This window comes from Notamacropus eugenii, chromosome 3 (assembly GCF_028372415.1).
Source record: "Notamacropus eugenii isolate mMacEug1 chromosome 3, mMacEug1.pri_v2, whole genome shotgun sequence".
NCBI classification, from domain to species: Eukaryota; Metazoa; Chordata; class Mammalia; order Diprotodontia; family Macropodidae; genus Notamacropus; species Notamacropus eugenii.
The window spans coordinates 46,634,016-46,660,765 of record NC_092874.1 but is presented as its reverse complement, the minus strand read 5'-3'; the positions used below and the strand labels follow the sequence as shown (position 1 = coordinate 46,660,765).

At 41.7% G+C, this 26,750-nt stretch overlaps 1 protein-coding gene across 2 annotated transcripts; it reads left to right on the top strand.

Annotated features, from left to right (window-relative positions):
* Nucleotides 1-212: 212 nt before the first annotated feature.
* On the top strand, nucleotides 213-25,916 carry SLC25A38 (solute carrier family 25 member 38). 2 transcript variants are annotated; one of them, XM_072651468.1, is made up of 9 exons: nucleotides 215-478; nucleotides 627-799; nucleotides 4,511-4,625; nucleotides 7,998-8,119; nucleotides 11,485-11,569; nucleotides 12,065-12,244; nucleotides 12,875-13,043; nucleotides 23,193-23,359; nucleotides 23,975-25,916. In XM_072651468.1, the coding sequence occupies exons 2-9, from the start codon at nucleotides 771-773 to the stop codon at nucleotides 24,095-24,097; spliced, it is 990 nt and encodes a 329-aa protein (XP_072507569.1). In that variant the 5' UTR covers nucleotides 215-478; nucleotides 627-770; the 3' UTR covers nucleotides 24,098-25,916. The 2 variants fall into 2 exon arrangements, with proteins under 2 accessions (XP_072507570.1, XP_072507569.1); XM_072651469.1 differs by lacking the exon at nucleotides 4,511-4,625 and having other exon boundaries at nucleotides 213-478.
* The last annotated feature ends 834 nt before the right edge of the window (nucleotides 25,917-26,750 follow it).

Genomic DNA, 26,750 nt, shown 5'->3' with positions numbered 1-26,750 from the left:
GACTGGGAAGGAGGATTGGGGCGGAGAGGCCGCGGAAGCAGATCCTCAGGGCGCGGGCGGCGTGTGACCTCAGCAGCGGCCCGCGGGGAAGGCCGGAGAGGCTGGGGGGTGGGGCGAGAGGAGCCGCGGCGTCAGGGCGGCGCGTGAAGGAGCCTCCCCTCCCCCAGCCAAGGTAGACGTCCGCTCCTCCCCGCCCCCCAGCGTCGCGCGCACTGGCCATGCTCCCCCTCCCGGAGGAGACAACTGAGGCTGGTCCAGTTGGAGAGACGGGCCCCGGGCCGCCGGGCCAGCCTGCTCCCAAGCCTGGAGAGCGCAGCGCGGGCCCTACCGGGTACCCGGTTCGGACACATACGAGAAAAGTCCGTTCTGTTTAGCCAGCACTTATGAGGCGCCTGCTGTGTGCCAGGCACTATTGTGGACGTGGTGATCGGGAAGCCTACCTCGATCCTGCCCCGTGGGGTGTTTACGTGCCCGGAGGGTAAATTCCAGAGAGGAGAGGGGGAGGGGAGATTGAGTGAACTTGACCGACCCCGGCTGGAGGGCCCGGGCGGCGGGGAGGGGGAGGGGAGGGCCGCTGAGGAAAGGGGTGACCTCTGAGCCCTTCCTGAACTGCCTTCCCTCCCCAGCGCCGGTGCCCTCCCGCGATAGCGGTGCCCCCCCGGGCCCCGGAGCCCGGCGGGCTCCCTCCGGACGCTGCCCTTCCCCGCCAGCCCCGGGCGCATCGTCTTCAATGATCCAGAAGTCCCGGGCCCCGCTGCTCAAAACTCAGGATGTCGGAGACCGAGTGGACACCCTCATGGTAATGACGGGGTTTGGAGGGAGCCGCCCCCGGGCTCCCCGGGCCGGGGGGAGGTGGGGCAGGGCGGGGCTGGCAGCCCCAGCTGCGGGCCTAGATGGAGCCTCTACGGCCTGCAGCCTTGGGATTGTTTGTTCTCGCGCTGGGTGACTGGGCCCATTCATTGGCCGGAGAGGTTCGGGTGCCGGGAAGGGGGGCTGTTTGTGAGCCCCACGCCCCGCCGCCCAGGCCAGTTCTCTGACCTGGCCCTGGGTACCCAAAATGAGAGATCCTTTTTCTCTTCTTGCTGATGCGGGCCGGAGGGGATAGGCCCGGTCTCAGTGGGACGAGACTTGGCTTTTTGCATTTGGACTTGCTGCGTGTCACAGCGTGGGGGAGGGAGAGGACAGAGAGCCCGGGACGTGCAGAACTTGCTTTTTCAAAACAGGGTTAGTAACTAATATTTCTAAAGGAAAGAAGTTGTGTTAGCCCTTCGTTTTTCTAAGAGGACCATGACATCAGAGAAGTGATGACATGACTTGCACTTGAGCGAGGGAGGGCTGTGCAAGGTCACCAGCCTCACTTTCTCACCCCCTCCTCCTGAGCCATCTGGATCCAGTGACCAGATATTCGTTAGGATGAGTGGAGACCTTGGCCTTTTCTGGCTAAGCCATATTCAGGTACTCAGAGTGAATGGGCCTCTTTAAGAAGTAAATCAGGGAGTGGCCCTTTTAATAAACAAAAGAAAAAAATAAGTAAATCAAGCTTGGAGGGGAAGAGCAACGGTGACTATTGATAATCACTCTTAAGCCAGGAACATCCAGAAAACAGCCATTAAGTGGAGTTTGGACAGGGACCTATTGGTGTGCAATCTATGGGCTTCAGAGTGCACTGGGTTTAAGGTTTTGGGAACGACAAGAGAGAGAGAGAAATCTGGCCAGTAAACCCCAAGTTAACTGGGCATGCTCTGGCCATCCAAATTTGCCTTTCTTTGGAGAGAAGGAAGAGGGGGACAGAAGGAAGAGGATGAGCTGAGTCACCCAGCTAACGGGGTCCCCATTCAGGCAGCTCCTCGGTCTCCTTACAGGTCTGTGTTCACCTTTCGTTTTGGAAGACGATCATGACATCAGAAAAATGATTGATAGGAAGGAGTAAGCATTTATAGAATGCCTATAATGGATCAGGCACTATGCTAAGTGGCTTTTTGTTTGTTTTACTGATATCATTTGATCTCTCTACAACTCTCGAGAGATAGGTGTTATTATTATCATCCTTGTTTTACAGTTGAAGAAACTGAGGCAAACAGAGGTTAATGAGCTGCCCAGCTTTAAGTGTCTGGGGCCTGATTTGAACTGAGGTTTTCCTGATTACAGCCCCAGCTCTTTCCATGGCCCCTGTTAAACCATGAAACCATCTTGTATAAATGAAAAGGTGTTGTTTGTTTGCTTTGTTTTAAGCCTTTCTCTGGTGGAGAGGCAAAAACATAGGATTTGGAATTGAAAAGGTTGAACTGATGGAGAGGAACGAGCCCCAGCCGCAGCAGCATCAGGGAAGCCAGGAAAGAGGCTGAAGGGGATTTCAGATCCTGGGCCGTCCTTTGACACCTGTCTGACTGCTGGGCAGGGCACAGAGAGGCCCAGCTTTGAAATCTGGTGACTGAAATTGGCATTCCAATGTGCTGTCACTGGGGAGAAATTGGACTCTATGCCTCCTTCTACACACTTGGGGTCTACCACTAGGGTTGCCTGGAGGGGAGGGGCATGGAGGTTAAATGATCTGTCTGTGTTTGCATTTACACACCTACAAGTGAGAGGATCATGGATTTTTTAAAAAGATCTGGGAAGGGTTTTAGAATTCACCCAGGCCAACCCCTCCCCCCCTTTAACTTTACAAATGAGGAAAGTGAGGCCCAGAGAGTTTAATTGACTTGTTCAGTTTCACAGGGGCAGGAAGTGATGTTGACAGGATTTTAACCCAGGCCATCTGACTTTTGGTAGTCTACCTCCTGTTATACCATGCTGTCTCAGCATATTTGTTAGGTAGCACAGTGATTCCTGGAGTCAGGAAGACCTCAGTTCAAATCCACCCTCAGATACTTACCATCTGTGTGACCCTGGTCAAGTTACTTAACCTCTGTTTTCCTCAGTTTTCTCCTTTGTTGTTGTGAGGATCAAATGCGATGTTTTTAAAGTGCTGTATAAATGCTAGCTATTATAGTTACTAGCTGTGTGACCCTGGGCAAGTCACTTCATTACTGTCTTCTCAGTTTCCTCATCTGTAAAATGGGGATAATAATAGCACCTTCCGGGGTTGTTATGAAAATCAGATGAGATATAGGCACATCTTATTTTATTGAGTTTTGCTTTATTGCACTTCAGAGATATTTTGGTTATTTGCAAATTGAAGGTTTGCGGCAACCATGGGTCCAACAAGTCAGTCAGCACCATTTTTCCAACAGCATGTGCTCATCCCTGTGTCACGTTTTGGTAATTCTTGAAATATTTCAAACATTTTCATTGTCATGATATTTGTTACAATGATCTGTGATCAGTGATCTTTGATGATACAATTGTAATTGCTTTGTGACACCCTGAAAGTATAAGGCATCAAACTTAAAAATGTTGGATATGTTAGGACTGCTCAGGGCTCCCTATTCCCTGAAACTGAATGATATTGAAATTAGGCTGATGAATAAGCGTTCAAGTGAAAGGAAGAGTCAGTCTGTGGTACAGACTTCCTTGTCTAAGAAACTGCCACAGCCACTCCAGCCTTCAGTAACCACCCCCTGATGACTTAGCAGCTGTCTACGATGACGATGACGCAAGGCCCTCCACCAGATAACGGCTCACTAAAGGCTTGGTGATGTTTGCATTTTTTAGCAGTAAACTGGTGACTGAAATTGGCATTCCAATGTGCTGTCACTGGGGAGACATACTGCTGGGTCCGAGTTTCCTCAGCTGGGAGATGAGAGAATTGGACTCTATGCCTCCTACACACTTGGGGTCTACCACTGGGGTTGCCTGGAGGGGAGGGGCATGGAGGTTAAAGGATATGTCTGTGTTTACATTTACACACCTAAAGTATTTTGTAATTTAGGTGTGTATGTTGTCTTTTTAGACAATACTTTTTCGTACTGAATAGACTACAGGATAATGCAAACATAACTTTTATGTGCACTGAGAAACCACAAAATTGGTGTGACTCTCTTTGTTGCCACATTCCCTTTATTGTGGTGGTCTGGAGCCCAATATGCAGTCTCTCTAAGGTATGCCTGTATTTTTATATAAATATATAAATTTGTGTGATCCTGGGCAAGAGTCTTGACCTCTGCTTGCCTGAGTTTCCTTTTCTGTAAAATGGGGATAATAACAGCACCTCCTTCCCAGAGTAGTGAGAATCCAATGAAATATGTTTAAAGAACTCTGTAAATCTTTGTGGCTTTGGACAAGTCATTTAACCTGTTTGCCTCAGTTTCCATAATAGCACCCATCTGGCAGGGTGGGTGTGAGTTTGTGAAGCACTTAGGACAGAGTTAACTGGCCAGGACAAGTTAGTAGCTTTAATGCTCTCCCAGGAAGGGCTTGAACCCAAGACTTGTCCTTTCAGAGTCACTGCCCTTTTCAGTCGTCCATCATGGCCTTACATGTGGAAGGGCTAGAGCCCAGGGGTCTCAGCTCTGCTCAACTCCCTCCTTCCTCCCCCGGTTCTTCTAAATCCTCCCTACCCTTCTTCCAGGACCTCCCACTGGGGCGGGGCCACACCTTATTTCTCGCCCCTGCCTTCTGATTGGCCAGACTCCTTAGGGCCGCCTCGGGATTGGCACAGCCGGAGTCTACCAGCTTCCTCCCAGGTTGGGGATAGTTGTTAAGGTGCTGTTGATGGGAGTGGGGGGTGAGCACCTGGGGGGGAGGGAGGCGGGGCCATGCCTCCACTTAATACAGGGGGTGTGTGTAGAAAAGGAGGGGTGTGTAAGAAAGCCCCCCCCTTCACTCCTGGATCCATGCTGTCCAGAAAGGAAGACCACTGAAGGAGGGGGATAGCGAGACTGCCTGGAGCCTACTTTCCTTTGTGAAGCACCTACTGTGTGCTCCGGTCCTCCGTGGGGGGTGCCCCTAGGGGATGGGCTGGGGAGCGTGCATGGAGCACAGGCAGTAGTGAGATCATTACCACTGTCACTAACACAGTAGCCACTAGACTGGCGCCATAGTGCTCAGAGCCTGGACTGAGCTCCAGTCCAGCCTCTGACACTTCCTAGCTATCGGACCCTGCGTGAGTCACTGCCCCCTGTTTGCACCTGCCAAATGAGCCGGAGAAGGACGTGGCAAACCACCCCAACATCTTTGCCAAGAAAACCCCCACAGGGGTCAGGAAGAATCACACCCTGAACAGCATGTGCTGGGCACTGGGCCAAGGCCTTTTTAAAATTGGAGGTGGTGATTATTATTACTTATGTTTTACAGAGGGGAAACTGAGGCAGGCTGAGGGTAAGTGATCTGGTCAGCGCCACACAGCTAGTGTCTGAGGGGACGTTTGAACTCAGTTTTTTCCAACAGTAGATCTAGCTACTACTGAAGCTACCTATGGTCCCTTTCTCAGAATCATGTTTTTAAATAATTGAAAGCAGGCAAGCATGTTTCAGGTAGAAAGGTGACATTCATTTTCCATCCAAGTTCACACACCCCCTGAAATATATTCCTGGACCCCTGGTTAAGAACCTCTGGTATGGTACCTTGCACACAGTTGGTGATTGATAAATGGTTACTAACCTTAAATTTCAATGACAGGGAGAATGGGAGCTGGGGGAGTAGATTGGGAAGTGACTTAATGGATAGAACTGGGGACCTGGAGTCAGGAAGATCTGCATTCAGATGTAGCTTCAGTCATTTACTAGCAGTATGATCCTGGGCAAATCAGTCACTTAACTTGTACCTCAGTTTCCTCATCTGTAGAATAACAGTGACTTCTAGTATTGTTGTGAGGATTAAGTGATATAATATTTGTAAACTCTGCAAAAATATAAAGTGATATAGAAAAATTAGGGGGGGGGGGGGAGGAGTCTTCACAGAGACCTAGAGCTGAGCCTTAAAAGGAGCCAAAAAGGGAGAGGAGTAGAGCTGCTCTGGACTCTCATCAGTTTGTTGTTGTTTAGTCATTTTCTTTTGTGTTTGATTCTTAGTGACCCCTTTTGGGGTTTTCTTGGCAAAGAAAGTGGTTTGCCTTTTCCTTTTCCAGCCCTTTTGACACGTGAGGAAACAGGTAAACAGGGTTAAGTGACTTGCCCAGGGTCACACACCTAGTGTCTGAGGTTGGATGTGCACTTGAGTTTTCCTGACTCTAAGCCCACCATTCTATTCACTTCACCAATTGTTACTTTAAACCTCTCAGTTTATAAAGGAAGAAATTTAGCCTGTGTCCCTCAGAGACTAAATAACTTGTCCCAGATCCCACACGTAGCAGATCCTGGTCTTCAGACTTCAAATGCAGGGTTCCTATCATTGAATCATAATAGCTTTCTATAAATTCATCTGTGTAGTAACCTCAAAAGAGTATTACCCAATTCAACTATCTGTTTTATTCATACTTTGTTCTGAAAGCTTCTTGGTTCCTTTGAAAAACCAAAACCACATCCTTATAAAACTAAAGGTCTGCTGTTGAGGAAATAGAAAAAACCAGGCTTAGGATTGTAAAGGCCATTCTAAGGATATTATCAGAACTTTTGACCAGTGACAGTCTTGGTTGTATCACATATATTTATAATGTATGGTTTCCCAAGGTCATAGTTTAGGAGGAGACAGCTTTCATTTGGATGTAAGAGTTTTAATATGTATTTTTTTAATGTACTTTTTGATCCCACCTCATATCAGAAACTTAATATTCGTTAATTTTTTGCTTTTTGGTTGTGTCTGACTCTTCATGACCCATTTAGGGTTTTCTTGGCAGAGATACTGAAGTAGTTTGCCAAGTGTTACCTTACCCAGGGTCACACAGCTAGTAAGTGTCTGAGGCCAGATTTGAACTCAGGAAGATGAGTCTTCCTGACTCCAAGTCCAGCACTCTGTGTTCTTCTCTACCTAGCTGTTCCAGTTCGTTAATTTGCCAAGCATCTATTGTGTCTTCTGCCTTCTAGGGATCTACTGAAGGTGTTGAGATAACATACAAAAACCTATTGGAATTACAAGATCACTTCCCTTAAAGTGGTTGTTTCCAAGAATCTTGTGACATATTTGCCACTAAAGCACAATTTAAACTTTTTCCACTCTCGATCCACAGTTTAAGAAGGATCTAAACTAATGGATTGTTCACATAGGAACTGTATAAACCTGTGTAACCATGGACCACTCAGACCTGTTGAGTGTCTTTCCCACTTAATTTAGAGATGGAGGTAGTGATACCTATGGTACCTACGGGGCTTTCAGGAGACTAATAAGACATTATGGAAAGCACTTTACCAATAATAGAGAGTTGTCAAAATGGTGGAGAGACAGTATATTGCTAGGTATCTGGACCAGGAACTGGGAGGGCTAGAGTTCAGACCATGTCTCAGACACTTACTAGTTGTGTGACCCTGGGCAAGTCACTTAACGCACTGCTTCAGTTTTCTCCTCTGTAAAATGGGAATGAAATAGTGGCTATCTCCCAGGGCTGATGTGAAGCACTTTGCCTACCTTAAAGCCAGTATATAAATACTAACTGGATTTGAAGAAAGAAAGATCTGTGTTCAAATCCCCTCTTTATCAGACTGGGTCAAAAATATCTTTCGAGGAGGGTTGGCTTGATATCTATAGTTGCTGGCATTATTAGAAGTAGTAAACTCGTATAGAGACTTTTGATCTGTAGGGGATGACTGATGAATTTAGAAAAAGGGGTTTTTTTTGTTTGTTAATTAGTAAATGGAGAAATGAAGATAAAATGTATTATTTAAACTAAGATGTTGGGTTTTTAGATTTTAAAATGATGGTTTTTAAAAAATGATTGTGGGGGATATTAATAATATCTTGGGTTTGGAGGCAAGGTCTTAAGAATTTTTTGTTTTTTTTATTTTTGGTAGTCAGGAAACTAGAGTTCTGATCATTCATTTCTGTTTTAAGTTCTTGAAATAATATTTGGAAAGGAAGATTCAGTAGTAGTAGTTTTGGGGGAAAGAAAGAGATTGAGTTCCTATGTATTTATCTGATGATTTTTGGTTCTTCCTTTGTATCATGATGCTCAATTTGTGTTTCAGTTGCATCCTGCCATAAAGGCCTTTCTTTGTGGTTCCATCAGTGGGACGTGTTCCACACTTCTTTTTCAACCTCTGGATCTTCTTAAAACCCGACTTCAGGCTCTCCAACCAGCACACCATGGGTAGGTCCTCCCTAATTGCCATCACTGCTAATTATAGATAGATCTTGCTTGATGTAAATTTGTATTACATAAATTCAACTCTGTGGAAAGAATTCAGAAAGAAATCTTCACTCCTATATTGCCAATGAGATAGTCATAGCAGCTGCTGTGAACATGCAGACATATTTCCAGGGTTGAATTGCTCTCTTCCTCAAAAATGAAACCAAGATATTTATTCAGATGCCAGGAAGCCAGTTCCATTGTGATAACAAAGAAGTTTATACACATTACCAGTCCAGGGAGCACCCCCATTGCCAAGCCTTCCCTCTGTTAAACCTCTCTACAAATAAGCTCCCTAGGCAAAATTCCTCCCTCTCTCACTCATGCCAGCTGCTCCGCCTCTCTCTCTCTTGCTGCTCCACCCATTCTCCAAGTTCCTCCTTGGGTTCCATGTGACTCAGGCTCCATCACTGCAGTCAGCTGGGCCCTAGGTCAAAGCTGGTCACATAGGCCTATTAATGAGCAGGGGAAGATCTTCCTATTCTATTAACATTACAATTCCCAAAAAACCAACTTGGTTAACTTGACCCTCCAGTACTGTGATGGCTCTCTGCTCCTGCCCCTCAGCTGTCTGTTCAACAGCCTTCCGTTCTGCTCCTCCCGCCAAAAAAACCAAGAAAACCTCCAAGTGAGAAGAGAAGAAGGAGCACATGAACAGATTGCCACCACTGTGCTAAATTAAGGCTTGGCTTGAGATCTGAGCTGAGAGAGATCTTTGCCCTTCTCCTGCCCTCCTGGTGGTGTGTCTTTTCCCCATCCCTGGCCCTCTGCATGTTGCCTGTGCTCTATTTGTGTGTCTATTATCTTCACTAGATCTATCTGACTTCCACTAGCATTTTTCATATTTCTATTTTCCTTGTTCTTTTAGTAATCATTACGTTGTGTCAAATTATTTTCTGATTAACTCCTAGCCTCCAGTTAGTGTGTTACCTTTTATCATTGTTAGCGGAGGCTTAAATATATTGACTATTCCAAGTATAATATATGGTGTGGGGTTATCACCCCTCTATCTGCTACTAGCTCAGTTTCTTTTTTCATTCTCATGTTGACTTTGTCAAGCAAAGGATACAGTTAGATATTTCTTCATAAATTACTAAAACTGAACTATTGCTCATTAAATAATCAATTAACTCCAACCTGTACCCTTACTTTATTAAATATTGATTAATAAACAATAGAAACCTTTCCCATAAACTTTTTCTTACCTCTCTATCAAACCCCATAATCATTTAGCCTTATAAATATTATTAGCTAAAGAAATATTAACTGTATTGACACTAAAACAAAACAGTTATTTACAACATATGTATTGTGAGCAGTAGCACAACCAACCAGCAGCAGAAGCTGCTGACTGATCAATTCTGGAAACGTCGGTCCACCATTCAGCTCTCTTAAGATACTGATTAAAGCCTCTTCTTGATCTTTTGGTTTTTGAAAGGTAAAAGTTAATATAGTTCTCTTTAGGAAAGAAGTTCTTTCTCCCCATTTTCTCATAGTTTTCTCTCAAGCCATTACATTAACAGTATCTCCAAAACAAGTTGAATTCCTGGTCTCTTCACAAACACTTCAAAAAATGAGTTAAATTGTAACTATCCAAGATGCCTTTGCCTTTTAAAGTAACAGTAGCAATGAGAGACTGGTGAAGCTGGTGTTACATATCTCCCTGAAGCAAAAGTTTTCTATACCTGAAAATCATTTTAGGGTATGTTAAATTCATATTAATATTCTGTTCAATACACATTGAATACAATACAGGTTGTTTCAGGTACAAAACTAGCAATAGCAATAACAGTTAAGTATAGTAAGACCTGCATGACCGTGTGTGTGTGTGTGAGTCCAGACCTCAAACTCTATCCACTTAACCACCTAGAGGTGTGTGCATGTGGGTGTGTTCCAGTGTGTGTCAAAAAGTACAAAGCAACATTACATATAATTCAGCAATTGCTTATATCTACCTGAATGGGTAACCATTTCTCCTATAAAATCACAGTGAAGCCTGTTTATAGGTTGAATGCCTCCAAATCTTTTGTAGTTTATTGGAGTTTCTACATCTGTACCCAAGTTAGTGGATAATGTGGGTTCGGTACCCATATTTCTAAATTCTGTGGTTTATCTCCTTATCCTATACATTTGAGGTTCTAGGCAGGAAAGGTACTGTCTCTAGGTTCGCTTCTCTCCATCTTCTCTTAAATGAGGTCCTCCTCTATCCTATGCTGATTTTACTCAAAGAAGTACCCTTTCTGGGGCTCTCCTTGCTGACTAGGAAGTAAACTGGGTTTGGATACACTTGTGTCATTGTTTTAATATAGATATTTCCTTTGGAATTTTTTATAGTTCTTTTATGTCAAGATGAATTTTTTTCTCAGTCTGTATTTAAATTTATAATATGAACATTTTAATTTTTTTGAAACACATTGTTTTGCTTTACTTTATTTTTACAATTTCATTGTCAACTGACATCTCACGTTCAATTTTTTTTTAATCTGGCACACAGTAAGTAATAAATGTTTTGGGGTTGGTTGAACACTAAAGCTTTTCAGCAAGATTCTGTAATCTTGCTTCATTTCTTAACATATATGTGCCTCCTATCACATTTGTTTCTTGATATTGATTCTTTGGACATTGACTTCCTTCACCCTAACCCTAAGTCTGTCTAGTCCATGTTTATAACAGAAAATAGTTCCATCTCTCTCATCATATCTTGACGCTGGTATTCTTGTTTCACATGGTCATGGTCTGATTGATGATGAGGTCATGCTTACTGTTTCAGAGTCCAGGACAGATTTAGTCCCTTGCCCCAACTTGTTTTCCCAGTGCTGATTTCTTGGAGTTCAGCCTCTCTCTCCAACCTAGCACTCCTTTATCTGGGGCATTCATCAAGTTAGATTGCTGTACCCTGGGATGACATTTCACATTTTTGCCAAAGGATTCATTGTCAAAGGACTTTGATATAATCAGTGACACTGACCAACTCAAGCGGGAAGTGGTTGTCAGTGAATGATTCTTTAAGGATACGTAATGCTGGTCCTGACCTTTAAACAGTTTGCTGTACAGTTAGATAGACAAAGCAGCACAAGACAATGAGTGTCTCCATACATGCATGTTTCCATATGGTTGTGTAAATGTACATACTAAGGTTCAAATTAAATGAAACCACAAATGTCATGGGTTATGTAAACGTAATTGTTTATACCATGATGTCTCTGAAGAACTTGTGGTTTTGTGTGTGTGTGTGTGTGTGTGTCTGTCTGTCTGTCTGTCTGTCTGTCTGTCTGTATGGAGAAACTGTCTAAATGGTACTCTTATTTTCTGTCTTTTTGTCCCAGGTCAAAACGCATTGGAATGGTATCTTTGTTATGCAAGGTTGTTCGCACAGAGAGTCTGCTTGGACTTTGGAAAGGAATGTCTGCGGTAAGCATCCTGTTGGCTTGGATCTTGAGCACCAGTTTTTGATGATTAGACATTTCTACTGAACTCTTTGAATATACATGGGAGCTAGAGGTCAGGGGGGCTAGAGCCCTGTGATCTTCTTGGGTTTTCCTATTTTATCACTTCCTTCTCTGCTGAAAGAGTGACTGAAAAACAGCCTCTTCGCTTAGTTAATAAATGTTGGTGCTGCAGGGTTGGAGCAAGAACAGGGCCTGTGATATCCTGGGTATTGGGAGCTGTCTGAGAGGATTCTTCCTCTGCTAATTCATATGGGCACTTGTTCTGGAATTTTGGGGAACATGGAGGTCCAGTGACTTGGCCAGAGCTTCACTGATCATTCTGCCTTCACAGCCAGTTCTCTCCACTCTGCCTCTCTATAAGGTGCTTTGGGTGTGTTAGAATACACATAGATGCCCATGAGATCCAGCAGTGCTCTAGGCTGGGTCTCAGGCTCTTGTTTTTGCTCTTGCTTTACAGTCCATTGCAAGATGTGTCCCTGGAGTTGGGATCTACTTTGGGACTCTCTACTACATGAAGCAGTACTTTCTCCTGGGGCAGCCCCCTACAGCCCTTCAGTCTGTCATGCTGGGTATTGGCTCCCGAACTGTTGCAGGGGTCTGCTTGTTACCCATTACTGTGGTCAAGGCACGGTATGAGGTGAGTCTTGGGCTTTTGAGCTAAACACTTTCCCTGTGGCATTAGGATTATTGAGGAGAGGCCCTGGGAAAGGGCAAGGCAGACCCTCTTTGAACCTCAGGTGGGTTTATAACTTTATATAGGATGATATGATGGGCTGAATTTGGAAACCAAGGATCTGGGTTAGAATCCAGGCTCTGCCACTTATGGCCTGGGTGACCTTGGGCAAGTCACTGTACTTCAGTGGGCCTCCATTTCCTCATCTGTAAAATGAGGGGGTTGGACTAGACGACCTCTAAGGTCACTTCCAGCTCTAAATCTGTGATCTGTCTATCATCAGGCATTTATTAGTAAGTGTCTACTGTGTGCTAGGTATTTTGGACACAGACAAAAATGATACTGTCCCTGCCCTTATGGACCTTTTGAGGGGATATAACAGGTAGGTCTGTGAGTATATTCAAAATTAATATAAGAGGATTTTGGTGGGAGAAGGGGCTGGGGACACAACCTTTGATTATCAAACTTAATTCAAAACACAAAGTGGGCCATGTGTAATTCTAAACCCTCTGGTGCATGTCATCCAAAGTCTTTTCGGTTGTTCTGAGTTCAGGTTTTCCTGTGGAAGTCATTGGTCTTACCTATACTTTGTAGAGTGGGAAGTATGACTATGACAGCATCCATGGTGCTCTGAAGAACATCTATCGCACAGAAGGGCACAAGGGCTTGTTCAGGGGATTGACAGCCACACTCCTTCGAGATGCACCCTTTTCTGGGATCTACCTGATGTTTTACAACCAGACCAAAAAGGTCATAATGAAAGGTAAGCCTTCAGGCTTGGGCCTTTGGTGTGGTTATAAGTTGACTTCAGCATGATAATATAAAAGAAAAAACTAATTAGTAAAGAAAAGTAAATATCAGATAATTTGAAAAGAATGAGAGCAGAGTGTTTTCACCTAGGGCATTATTGGAGATAGTATGACTTCTGTCTGGGCTTCAGTATGTACTTCCCCAGAGGGTGGGGAGGTCAGATATTTAGGGATGATAGAATTTCGGAGTTGGAAGAGACCACTTCTGCCATCTAGTTGAACTTGTACCTCAAACAGAATTCTGCCTATAATGTGATCATTACTTGGTCATCTAGAGTTTGCTGGAAGATGTTCTCCACTAAGCCAATCTACTCCTTCCCGAGCCAGCCCATTCCACTTTTGAATATTTCTAATTTTGGGGACATTTTACCTTCTGTGAAGTCTCAGTTTCCCTTTTTGTCATTTCATCCTTTACTCCTAATTCTGTCCCCAGGGACCAACGCTAAACATAGGCATCCCATGGCCCCTTGACAGCTTTTCAAATGTTCCTTCTCCCTGACCATGCCCATTTATCTCTCCAGGCATTCCTGATTCCAATTTCCCTATGACCTGAACTTGAAGCTCTCTTCACCATACTCATTGTCCTCCTGCACATGACAGTTTATTAATTTCCTTTCTGAAATGTGTCTCCCAGAACTGACCTTGATACTCCAGAGTAGCCTGACCAAGAAGGAATCTCAAACTGTCAGAGATACTTAGGTACTTTGCCATTTCCTTCTCCAGCTCATTTGACAGTTGAGGAAACTGAAGCAAACAGGGTTAAGTGACTTGCCCAGAGTCACAAAGCTGGTGCCTGAGGTTGAATTTGAACTCATGAAGAGGAGTCTTCTGACTCCAGGCCATGTCCTCTGAGCCATCTAGAGTTTGTGATGTCCAGTAAAATTTTCCAGAGATTTTTCACATGAAGCTCCCTCTTAACGGTGTCCTAAAAGTCTTAGTGAAGTTTAAGCAGTGATGGAATTCAATCTAATGTCCTCTGGATTGAAATCCAGCATTTTATGCAGCATGCCATGTAGCCCCTTCTGCCTCTTCCTTTTACAAGATGAGTAAACTGAGGCTTAGGTGACTCTAGGAAATCTATCTTGGTATCAGGGGACCTCAGCTTCCATTTCAGAGTGAACTAAAATCTAAAAGTGGTTTTTAAGAGCCTTTCTATATAATTCTTTGAGCCAGAGTTACTAGTGTCTGTAGAAAAAGTTATATTTTTATCATCTCTGTTGAATTCCCACCTAGTAACTTGTTTGGTCAACTTGAGCAAAGTTGAGGATTGTTTTGTCATCCCATTGTTTAAAAATCCTTCATTTGTTTCACTTCAACTCTGACAAAAAAGTATAGATTCTTCATTTCAGCAAACACTTTCTCAGGTTCACATCAGGGGCTTCTCTTTGCTCATCCTACTCATTGCCAGTTGCTGCTGTTCTCACCCTTCATATGTCCCCTTTGTATTATATTTATTCTTGTATATTTTCCATTCTTTCAGTCGAGTACAGGTTCCTGAGGTTAGGGACTTGTTGTGTTTTTGTCTCTGTACTTTTTGTGCTTGACACAGTGGCTGGCACATAGCAGGCACTTAATAGTTGTTCTCTGAATGGGATTTTCTGTATTACTCATCTAGAACTTTAGATTAGAAAAGAAGCAGAAGTGCCTCATTTTCTGCACCTGTGTAAAAGTAGAAAGTGGGTAAAGCTTATTTTGATAGTTTTATGCATTCTAAGAGAACTATATCAGTTTTAAATTGAGGGACTGGTTGAGACATTTGCAGGGAAGTTAATGGTAGACAGTATGTCTATTCTGTACCTTTAGTTCTTATGGGATCAGAGGCTTTAGAGAACTTCTAGTCAAATCCCTCATTTTACAAATGAGGAAACAAGCCCAGGGAAGTTATAACTTGCCAAAGGCCATGCTATATGTGTCAGAAGTAGAATTTGAACCCAGGTCCTTTGATGTTAGAGCCACTGTACCATAAACATTTAAGGACTGATGGTTTATTAATAACTAGTTTCAAAATATTGAGTGGAAATCAAGACAAAAATAAATCCTTTTTTGGGGAGATCTTCTTTCAAAGTCCTTAGAAGATTTTTTGGTTTTAGAACCTTAAGGAAGGAAATCTACATTAACATTCAGGCATGGTATATATACTGAACTTCTTAATGCAGCCTAACTGCAGTGGTCTTTCAACTTCTCTCACTCACATAAAGAGATGCACAATTGGCAGGTTCCTTTAGAAACAAACATCAACTTTGCTATGGCCCCACGTTGGTTGGTGCCAAGTTGCTATGGTTATGGCATAGCTTACCGAGAGGAGCAAGTCTTATGCCTGGCCAGCAGGCTGCTCATCCTCCTGTGGAGCTCGCGAGTAAGAGAACGAGGCGGGAGAGCGGGTCAGTGAAGCAACTCCGATTTATTCAAGCAAGCACTCTTATTATATATAGTCTTTGCCAGCTAGCCCAGTGAACCATGGTAACACATATAAACAAACCCGAAACTATAGAAATGAACACAAGCTGGAACTATAGTGACAACAACAAACCAGGGGTGGGGCCGTCCCTTCCAGCGCCATCTTGTTCACCCTTCCCTGCTCCGGGCTCAGTTTACCTGATGTCCGTCAGTGTGGCGTCCCAGATGGTGTGGCGGTCAGCGTCCCTTACAACTCCCCCTTTTTGTTTTAGACCCGATGACCTTCATGGGTTTGTACATCTCTCAGCTTGAACTGATTTTCAGTAAGCATCTTCATTGTATCTTTTACAGTTCGTAGGGCATATTTGAGACATGCTGGTATAAGACATATAACAATCACAATAACAATACCTCCTGACAACAATGGACCTAGCCAATTAAACAATGAGGTGGAATGACCAAAAAGTTGCATCATGTCTGAAACAAAATTTTCAGGTATTAACTTTTTTGTCCCTTGAGTATTTATATCCAATGCCAATTTTTCCAACAGTTTCATTTCACTTGAAACGTTGGTGAGTGTTAAACCATGTAACTGAGCTCTTATTTCTTCCCAATTAAATTCAGTATCATTATACAATTTGTTCATCATGCAAAAATGACGATATCTGTAATCACATCTTAAAGCCAATTGTGTTTCTGTGGCCTGCAGTTCATCTCCAATAGCTATTACATCATTTCTTAACATTAGAATGGCCTGATAGAATTCATGATCCATCTTCAATAGTTCCCTAAATACCACTGATACATTATTTGTACAAACACCAAGGATAGCCCTTCACCGTCCTGTAAAGTTGAAATGTCTACTAATGTCCAAAGGTCCAATACTGGTCCTCGGCCTGGCTCACTGTTAGAAGCAGTAAGATGCAGCTGACTAATTTCATGGCTCAGGCGTTGTAGTTTCTTCTTCCTCTGGCAGAATCCCTGTGATTTCTTCCTGGTACTGTACGACCCGTAGTCTTTTCACTTGTAACCAGATCTCCTTGTCTCCTGTAAAGATACAAGCATAACCCTTGCCCCAAGTTAGTATGGTATGTGTTCTAGCCGTCAGTCTGAGCTGACCATGTATTTCATGGCAGGCGTAAGACCATACTCAGAGAATTTTAAAAATTGATTGTGTAAAGTGCCAATTTTAATTGATCGTGTGCTGTGGACCTGGGTCCTGAAGCTCCCACTTTTTGTTTTTGGACATATTGTTTTATGGTGCGGTTCACACGTTCTACTATGGCTTGTCCTGTGGGGTTATAGGGGATCCCAGTCACATGAGAGATTCCGAATTCTGAGAGAAATTTTTGGAAGGCCAAAGCAGTGTATGCTGGGCCATTATCAGTCTTTAATAGTCGTGGGACGCCATGGGCGGCAAAACATTGAAGCATATGACTACACACATCCTTGACTGCCTCTCCAATTTTTGTTTGAATTTTGGAGATGCACTCCAACGCTTGAGGAGTCCATTCTCGTGGTGAATTTAAGTCAGGATCTCCTTTCAGCATGTCATACAATGGGTGTAATTCACCTGTAGGTATTCCTAATTGTGGTCTGATCCATTGAAGCTCTCCTATCACCTTTTGGGTGGTATTATTTTTTTTTTCTAGCTCTAGAAAATAATTGTCTGGTAGTTTGATTGGTATGGCACTGAATAAGTAAATTAGGTAGAATTGTCATTTTTATTATATTGGCTCAGCCTACCCTTGAGCAGCTGATGTTCTTCCACATACTTAGATCTGACTTTATTTGTGTGGAAAGTGTTTTGTAATTGTGTTCACATAGTCCCTGGGTTTGTTTTGGCAGGTAGACTCTCAGATATTTTATGGTGTCTGCCATAGCTTTCTATCTCTTGCTGTTGGGCTTTGTTAGTGATATATAGAAATGCAGATGATTTATGTGGGTTTATTTTGTAACCTGCAGCTTTGCCAAAGTTATTTATTATTTCAAGTAGTTTTTTACTTGATTCTCTAGGATTCTCTAAGTATATCATCATATCATCTGCAAAGAGTGATAACTTAGTTTCTTCTTTGCTATTCTAATTCCTTCAATTTCTTTTTCTTCTCTTATTGCTACAACTAACATTTCTAGTACCATATTGAATAACAGTGGTGATAATGGACATCCTTGTTTCACCCCTGATCTTATTGAAAATGCATCTAGCTTATCCCCATTGCATATAATGCTTACTGATAGTTTTAGGTGAATATTGCTTATTATTTTATAGAAAGTTCCATTTATTCCTATGCTCTCCAGTGTTTTCAGTAGGAATGGATGTTGTATTTTGTCAGAAGCTTTTTCTGCATCTATTGAGATAATTATGTGGTTTCTGTTAGTATTGTTGTTGATATGATCAATAATGCTAATAGTTTTCCTAATATTGAACCAGCCCTTCATTCCTGGTATAAATCCTACCTGACCATAATGTGTTATTCTCATGGCAAGTTGCTGTGTTCTTTTTGCTAATATCTTACTTAAAATTTTTGCATTTATATTCATTAGAGAAATTGGTCTAAAATTTTCTTTTTCTGTTTTGGCTCTTCCTGGTTTAAGTATCAGAGTCATATTTGTATCATAAAAAGAATTTGGTAGGACTCCTTCTTTCCCAATTTTCCCAAATAGTTTACATAGTATTGGAATTAACTATTCTTTAAATGTTTGATAGAATTCATTTGTAAATCCATCTGGCACTGGAGATTTTTTCATGGGTTGTTCAATTTCTTTTTCTGAGATGGGGTTATTTAAGTATTCAACTTCCTCTTCTATTAATCTGGGCAATTTATATTTTTTAAAAGTCATCCATCTCATTTAAATTGTTGAATTTATGGACATACAGTTGAGCAAAGTAATTTCTAATTATTGTTTTAATTTCCTCCTCATTGGGGGTTAGTTCACCCTTTTCATTTTTGATATTGGTAATTTGGTTTTCTTTAATTGAACAAAGGTTTGTAAATTTTATTGGTTTTTTCATAAAACCATCTCTTAGTTTTATTGATTAGTTCAATAGTTTTCTTAATTTCAATTTTATTAATCTCTCCTTTGGTTTTCAGTATTTCTAATTTGGTATTTACTTGGGGATTTTCAATTTGTTCTTTTTCTGGTTTTTTCAGCTGCATGCCCAATTCATTGATCTCCTCTTTCTCTATTTTATTTATGTAGGCACTCGAAGATATCAAACTTCCCCTAAGAACTGCTTTTGCAGTATCCCATAAGATTTGGTAGCTTCTCTCATTATTGTCATTCTCTTGAATGAAGTTGTTGATTGTTTCTATGATTTGTTGTTTAACCCACTCCTTCTTTAGGATCAGATTATTTAGTTTCCAATTAATTTTTGGTCTATCTTTCCATAGCCTTTTATTACATATAATTTTTATTGCATTATGATCTGAGAAGCATGCATTGACTATCCCTGCCTTTCTGCACTGGATGGTGTGGTTTTTATGCCCTAGTACATGATCAGTTTTTGTATATGTGCCATGTACTGCTGAGAAAAAGGTATATTCCTTTTTATCCCCATTCAGTTTTCTCCAGAGATTTATCATATCTACCTTATCCAGAGTTTTATTCACCTCCTTAACTTCTTTTAGTTTATTTTGAGGTTAGATTTATCAGGTTCAGAGAGGGGGAGGTTGAGATCCTGGTCCCCCACTAGTATAGTTTTGCTGTCTATTTCTTCCTGTAACTCCCTTAACTTCTCCCCTAAGAATTTGGGTGCTATACCACTTGGACCATATATGTTTAGTAATGATATTGCTTCGTTGCCTATAGTGCCTTTTAGCAGGATGTGGTTTCCTTCCTTATCTCTTTTGATTAGATCTATTTTTGCTTTTGCTTTGTTTGAGATTAGGATTGCTACCCCTGCTTTTTTTACATCAGATGAAGCACAGTATATTCTGCTCCAACCTTTTACCTTTTCCCTGTGTGTATCCCCCCATTTCAAATGTGTTTCTTGTAAACAGCATATTGTTGGATTATAGTTTTTAATCTGTTCTGCTATCCATCTCCGTTTTATGGGAGAGTTCATCCCATTCACAGTTATGATTACTATCTATGTCTTTTCCTCCATCCTTTTTCCCCCATTTGTGCTTTTAGTTCTCCCTTCTCCTTTCCCCTCCACAGTAGTTTTAATTTTTGACTACTGCCTCCCTCAGTCTTCCTTCCTTGTTTCAGCCTCTCTCTCTTTTACTCCCCTTTTCCCTTACAACTTCTTCCCTCCCTTTTACCTTTCCCTCCCTTTTTTTTTCCCTTTTCCCTCCTACTGCCTATAGAGCTAGTTAGATTTCTATACTTAACTGAGTTTGTGGTTCCCTCCTTGAACCAATTCAGATGAGAGTAAATCTCAAACAATGCTCATCTCCCTCCCGTCTTTCACTCTACTGTAATATATTCTTGTGCCTCTTCTTGTGATGTAGTTTACCATTTTCTACCTCCTCCTTTTTACATCTCCTGTTACAATCCCTTCGCACCCTTAAATCACATTTTTTTTTTATTTTGTAATGTTTAACAATCACTGCCATACAATTGTGATTTTATCCCCCCCACCTACCCCCCACTCCCCCCCTCCCTCCCCACGACTGCATACAATTCTGTATAGATTCTACATATACTTTCCTATTGAGTATATTTTCACTATAGTCATGCTATGTAGTCAGACTAAGATAAATGAAAGAAATCGTATAACAAATCAGAACATGATACACAAACACATACACATACACAAACATGATCTGCTACAATATGTGAGTGACTTCCATATTTCTCTCTCTGAGTGTGGCAGGCATTTTGCCTTGAGATCCTCCATTGGGATTTTTTTTTTTTTTTTGGTAAGAAGTTCTTGTGTTATTACAAAAATCTAAGTCTACCAGAAAAAACTCTCACACACTGTGGTTGTTGCTATGCATAAAGTTCTCCTGGTTCTGCTTCTTTCACTCAGCATCAGGTCATATAAGTCCTTCCAGGCCTCTCTGAAGTCTTCTTGTTCATCATTTCTTATGGCACAATAGTACTCCATTACATTCATGTACCATAATTTATTCAGCCATTCCCCAATTGATGGACATCCCCTTGACTTCCAGTTTTTGGCAACTACATAGAGTGCTGCTATAAATATTTTTGTACATGTGGGACCCTTTCCCATTTTTATGATCTCTTGGGGATATAGTCCTAGTAGCGATATTGCTGGGTCAAAGGGTATGCACATTTTTGTAGCCCTTTGGGCATAGTTCCAAATTGCTCTCCAGAATGGTTGGATGCGCTCGCAGCTCCACCAACAATGAATTAGTGTTAAATCACATTTTTATCATCACATCATTTACTTTATACCCACTCCCTCTATCTATGTGTATCCCTTTTATATATCATGATAAATATACAATTCTCCAGATTAACAAGTGTCATCTTCTTTTATAGGAATGTAAAGAGTTTTCCCAAATTGAATAACAAGGTTTTTTTTTTCTCTGTTTACATTTTTATGCCTCTCTTGAGACTTGGGTTTGAAGATCAAATTTTCTATTGAGCTCTGGCCTTTTCATGAGGAAGGTCTGGAAATCCTTTATTACATTGAATGTTCATCTCCTTGCCTGACATGCTCAACTTTGCTGGGTAATTGATCCTTGGTTGTAGTCCTAGCTCCTTTGTCTTATGGAATATCATATTCCAGTTCCTTCAGTCTTTTAATGTAGAAAACTTCAAGGTCCTATGTAATCCTGATTGTAGTTCCTCAATATTTGAATGGTTTCTTTCTGGCTGCCTGCAGTATTTTCTCCTTCACTTGATAGTTCTGGAATTTGGCAGTGATATTCCTTGGTGTTTTTAGTTTGGGATCCCTTTCAGGAGGTGAACGGTGGATTCTTTCAATGGCTATTTTCCCCTCTGGATCTAGGATTTCTGGGCAGTTTTCCTTGATGATTTCTTGGAAGATATTGTTGAGGTTGTTTTTTAGATCATGGCTTTCTGGTAGACCAATAATACTTAGATTTTCTTTCCTGAATCTATTTTCCAGGTCAGTTGTTTTTCCAGTTAGATATTTTACATTTTCTAATATCTTTTCAATCTTTAGATTCTATTTGACTGATTCTTGATGTCTCATAAATTCATTAGCTTCTACTTACCTGATGGTAATTTTTATCAGATTGTTTTCTTCAGTTAGTTTTTACATCTCTTCTTTCATCTGTGCAATTGTTCCTTTTAAAGAGTTATTTCCTCCAGTTAGGTTTTGTACTACCTTTTCCATTTGTCCAGTTTTCCTTTTAAATTCTTCTGTGATTTCTTTTTTTCACATCTTTTAAATCATTGGCAAGTTTTCCTTCTATTTCTCTAATTTGGCTTTTAAAATCCTTCCTCAGGTCTTCTAAGAATGATCTTTGTGCTTCAGAACAGTTCATATTCCCTTCTGAAGTTTCAGATGGGAATACAGTCTCAATGCTGACCTCTTTGGTATTTGTGTTTTGATCCTTGTGCCCATAGAAAGATTCTGTAGACTTTCCTTTTCTGCTTTGCTTCTTACTCATGATAATCACTCTTTTCCTGGCTTGTAAAGTAGATCTCTGCTTCAACGGTACAAGGGGCTCTGTCCCACAGTTCTTGTACCTTGAACTTGAGGCTTTGTGTGTTGTGGCTTCTAGTTCTTTCAGCTAGAAGCTAAAATGCTGCAGCTTACCTGGTGCTAAGCTGGCTGGTGTTGGAAAGCAGAGGCCAGGTGAAGTCTTTTCGGGTTTCCCAGAGTTTCCCTGGAGCTAGCTGCATTAAGTGTCGGGGAGGGGTGGTCTGGCCACAGGAGGGCTCCACTGCTGAGCTAGAGCATAGGCAAGCTCTGCGGTCTGCACTAGTGTCTTTTCAATTCCCCTGGGGTACTGAGGCACGTCCTGTTGTTGACAATTGCAGACTACACCCCCCTGGGGCTCAGGACCTCCTCCCAGTTTGCTGAGGTGGGGCTATTTGGGACAGCTCCAGTCCTGCACTGGTCCCCTTCAGCCACAGCAAGAGGGATAAGCTAAGATCTTTTAACAGATCTCAGATTGACTGAGGCAATGCCCATTCAGTGATTAAGGCTGGGTAAGAAATGAGGCAAAGAGTGGACTCTTTTTACCTAGTCAAAAAAAAAAATCAATCTGAGAGGGGAAGGACCTCAGAGTTTTTGGCCAACACCAAAACAATTGCCAACCAGGCTCAAACAGTGACCAAGTGAGGCTCTGACTGGGAGCTATTATTGGCCAATCAATGAGAGCCAGAGAGATTTGGGTTTAAAGCCATGGTCCTCAAGAAAGAAATCTAGCCAGTAATCCCCAAGATATCTTCTGAGATTTCAGTGTTCAAAATTTACATTCCTTTGGAGTGAGCACTTGCAGGTAAGGGTATGATTTCCTATATAGACAGAGGAAAAGGAAGCAGGGAAGAGAAGGAAGAAGGGAGGAAGGAAGGAAGGGGTAGGTAGGTTATACCAGTTAGTGACAAAGGGAATAATACATGGGACTGCAAGGTGTTTTTTCTGAGAATAGTTCATTTCTAATTTGCCTCTGGTTTTATTTCATAATCACATGATCTTGGGTTGACTTTGAATCCATAGTTTGGTAATTCATGTAGAGAGGTGGTAGGAGGAGGAAGGTTGGTATTGACCCTGGGTGGTGGGACTTTTTCCAGTGAATTTTGCTTTTGTCCTATTTCAGATGAATTGGACACCGCCCTTGTGCCCTTTTTGAACTTCAGTTGTGGGGCCTTTGCTGGCATTCTGGCATCATTGGCAACTCAGCCTGCAGATGTTGTCAAAACACACATGCAGTTGTCACCGGAGAAATTTAGGAGGATTGACCAAACTGTCACGGTCATCTTCAAAGTAAGGCTGAGCCAGCTCATTGCTGGTCATTGCTGGGTGTCTGTGTCTGGCCTGTTATCTGGGGGGAGACTTGATTTGCTCATATCGAATGAGAATAGGAATACTTAAACACCATGCCTTATAGGGTTATGAGAAAAAAGTGCTTTGTAACTAAAGCTCTCCAAAGATGGGAAAAGATATTATCGCTTTAGGGTTGGGAATACATTCTAGTGAAAAGAATGGGCTAAGACATTGCCCAGGACTCATTTATGGTTAACATCCAGAATGTTGTTCAGATATCAAGGTAAGGATGACATGGGAATGTGAGGTGTCCCAAAAGTCTTAGCACTAAGATGTATGGGCCACCCTGTATATTATAGGCACTAAAGGATCATAGACTTAGAGCTAAAAGGGTCCTTAGCTTTTATCCCTTACATTAGACTTATCTAATCCAACTCCCTCATTTTATAGATGAGGAAACTGAGGTTCAGGTTAAGTGACTTGCCCAGCATCACACAGCTGAAAAGTATCTGAGAATCCGTTGGTCAGGCTCCCATCCAGTATTCTCTCCACTGTGGCATCTTGTCATACTGCTTGTAGAATTTTGCTCTTAGCATGAATTCTTTCTTCTTGCAGGATTATGGGCTAGTCGGATTCTTCTACGGTAGTGTTCCTCGTGCCCTTAGACGAACTCTGATGGCAGCAGTGGCATGGACAGTCTATGAAGAAATGATGGCTAAGATGGGTCTGAAGTCCTGAAAGAGTGGAAGGAGAAAGGATGGGCTCAGCCTCTTTCCACCACTCTGTCCCCACTGAATGATGATGCTGGCTGTCTAGGTTGGGCAAAGATGAGGTTTCTAATCCAGAGTTCCAGGCAGAACTGATTCACTTCTGCAGTTATTACATAAAGGAAATGGAAGTATTTGACCATTTGAAGCATTCCAAGGAGCCCATCTTGCCAATAAACTGACTTTGGGCTGGGGATGGGGTAAAGGCTTTTGTATACCATGCAAGTCTACCTGTTCAAGGCATGTGATATCCAGAAGGATGTAGAATAATTCTATTTGAGCCACCTATGTGCATAGGGATGGGCTTTTGCATAAATCAGCAGGAGGTTGTGACTGTATAGTCATGCCCATTTCCTCTGCCGAGGAGAATTTCTTTGAATTGCAATGTTAATTTATTGATGGTCTGATGAGTGGACAAAAGACCTTCACTGTAGCCAATTTTGATTTTTGGCAAACTATAAGGGAGAAAGGAAACCTTTGTTTTCATTGGGTTCTCAGTACTTGTTCCGAAGGATGGATCAGTTTGGTTTTCTAGTTGTTCCCCATCAGGTCAGTTCAATTCTCTTTTGACTTAGAAAGAACATGTTATTTTTGCTAGGCTTCAAGCTCGTTAAATAAGCTGCTTTGAGGTTTTCATCAGCTAATGCTGAGATTTATGAAATCAGGCACTTTGTCATTCACAAAGCTGTTTAGACTATTTAGCTCGTGTTGTCCCCTTGTCTTAGAATGATACTGTTCCATTGGGAAGGCAGCCATCTTTCTAATCTAGTGCTTGTTGTAATGACAACTGCCTTCTGACTCCCTTTGAAACTAGGAAAGCTGTGTTCTCTACTGTGAATTTGCCAAAGTAATAGAACCAAAGACCTTTTTCAAGAGGGAAGGTGTAAAGACTTGGTATTATTGGTCTAGAATCATCTTTTCACTGAATTGCTCCCTCTCCGCTACCATGGAGGGCTCAGAACTGCTTTTGCAGATTTTCCTAAAGGCTTAACTCATGTAGTTTCCCAAACTTGGGGTACTAAAGGGGACATAGACAACCAAGTTTTCTCATTCAGAGGTTATATAACTCTTAGAACTTTCTATTGTCCTTTCCCTAGTGGATAATAAGTATTTGGGGAGCAAGGGGGTGAGAGTGGGAAAGAAATGTTTTTTTCCACCTGAGGACGCTGAAGCATTGTTTTATCATATCCCCTAATTTCACACAAGCTGCTGCAGCTGTGTTCCTTTGTGGGCTACGTCATTAGAAGAGTAGGAATAGACCTAGCTTTTGAGGAATCTGAAAGGCAAGGCATATTTTGGATTTTAAATGAAAAGCAATTTGCCCTTATGATGGCACTTGTATTTTTCTAATAATTTGGGTGAAGTCAAATTAAAGTGGTAAGAGATAGGATGTACCATGATTCTAATTCTAGCAAATGTGATAAACCCTTTGGGTCACTGAGAGGTTATAGAGTTATTGATTACACTTTCCCCAGGCCTACATTAAATGTACTACTTGTAATCTGGTAGTTACTTAATGAATCTTCCCTTCCATTTCACAAAGGAATGCTACAATTTGCTTGTAAGCTAATTTGATCTGGTTCATTGTGGTGAAGTTCTTCAAGGCTTGTATTTGAATGTTTACATCCAGAGAAAGAAAGAAAATCGTCTTGGGAATCTGATTTGTATTTCTCCAAAGTGCGTGATTTCAAAGCTGGTAAAATGTAACTGACTAAATAGAGTCTTAACTCCATATGTTGCTTGTGTTTCTGACATTACATCAAAATAAAACCTAATGGAAATGAGAGAAATTGGAAACCTTATGGGTTTATAGACTGGGGAAGTGCTAACATTGGGCAGGTGGCTAGATCTCTGATTCTGTTTCTCCTCTTATCTATAAAACTTAGTATGGGGAAATAAAGTTCATTTTATTAGTCAATTACTTGGCTAATAAAATTCATCAAAGTTTTATTATCAGAAATGATTCATCTCTTCTTTCATGAGGCTCATCAAGAGTAGGAAATCAGTAAGGTTCAGCAATAATTTTTTTTTTAATAAAATACCTAATTTTGAGGGTCTTACCAGGTTAAGGAAAGAAAAGAAGAAATTGACTTAATAAACACTAAAAATGCTCCCTGTCTATAGATGGTACTATTTAGAAAATAGCTAGGATTTGGCATATTTGGAACTTAGAAACCCTGGAAAAATAATGGATATACTTGCCTTTCCCAGGACCTCATCCTACTTTAGAGATTATTTTTTCCTACTTTAGAGATTATTGACCCCAATTGTACCTTTCATCAGAGGCTTTAGGGGAACTGCCAATGAGAACTACTGCTATCAGTATTGTAAAGAGAAGGGATTTGGGGATCAATGAGTGAATTTTTCCCCTTGCTTTACAAATTAAGTATCTTTCTGTAGATGAATGGTGATAACTGTCAATCAGAAAGAATTCTCTTATGTGTTTGAGTATTACAGGCCCAATCATTAGAAAGTGAGATTTTAATTTCTAAACCTCTGGGATGGGCCCCAGTAGAAAACTGTATCCAAGATGTCTCTGTAAAGGCAAATCAACTCATCCAGCCTGAGCGGAGGAGAGGTAGAAAGTCTCCCAGTCCCCAGTGGTGTTAAGTGTGGTTTGCTTC

What these genes read in the sequence shown, in the direction of transcription:
- SLC25A38 (XM_072651468.1), top strand. Translation starts at nt 771, where the DNA reads ATGTCGGAGACCGAGTGGACACCCTCATG. An exon ending in CAAAAAGGTCATAATGAAAG is followed by an intron (nt 13,044 to 23,192) that starts GTAAGCCTTCAG and finishes GTCCTATTTCAG; the next exon opens with ATGAATTGGACACCGCCCTT. An exon ending in CTGTCACGGTCATCTTCAAA is followed by an intron (nt 23,360 to 23,974) that starts GTAAGGCTGAGC and finishes TTCTTCTTGCAG; the next exon opens with GATTATGGGCTAGTCGGATT.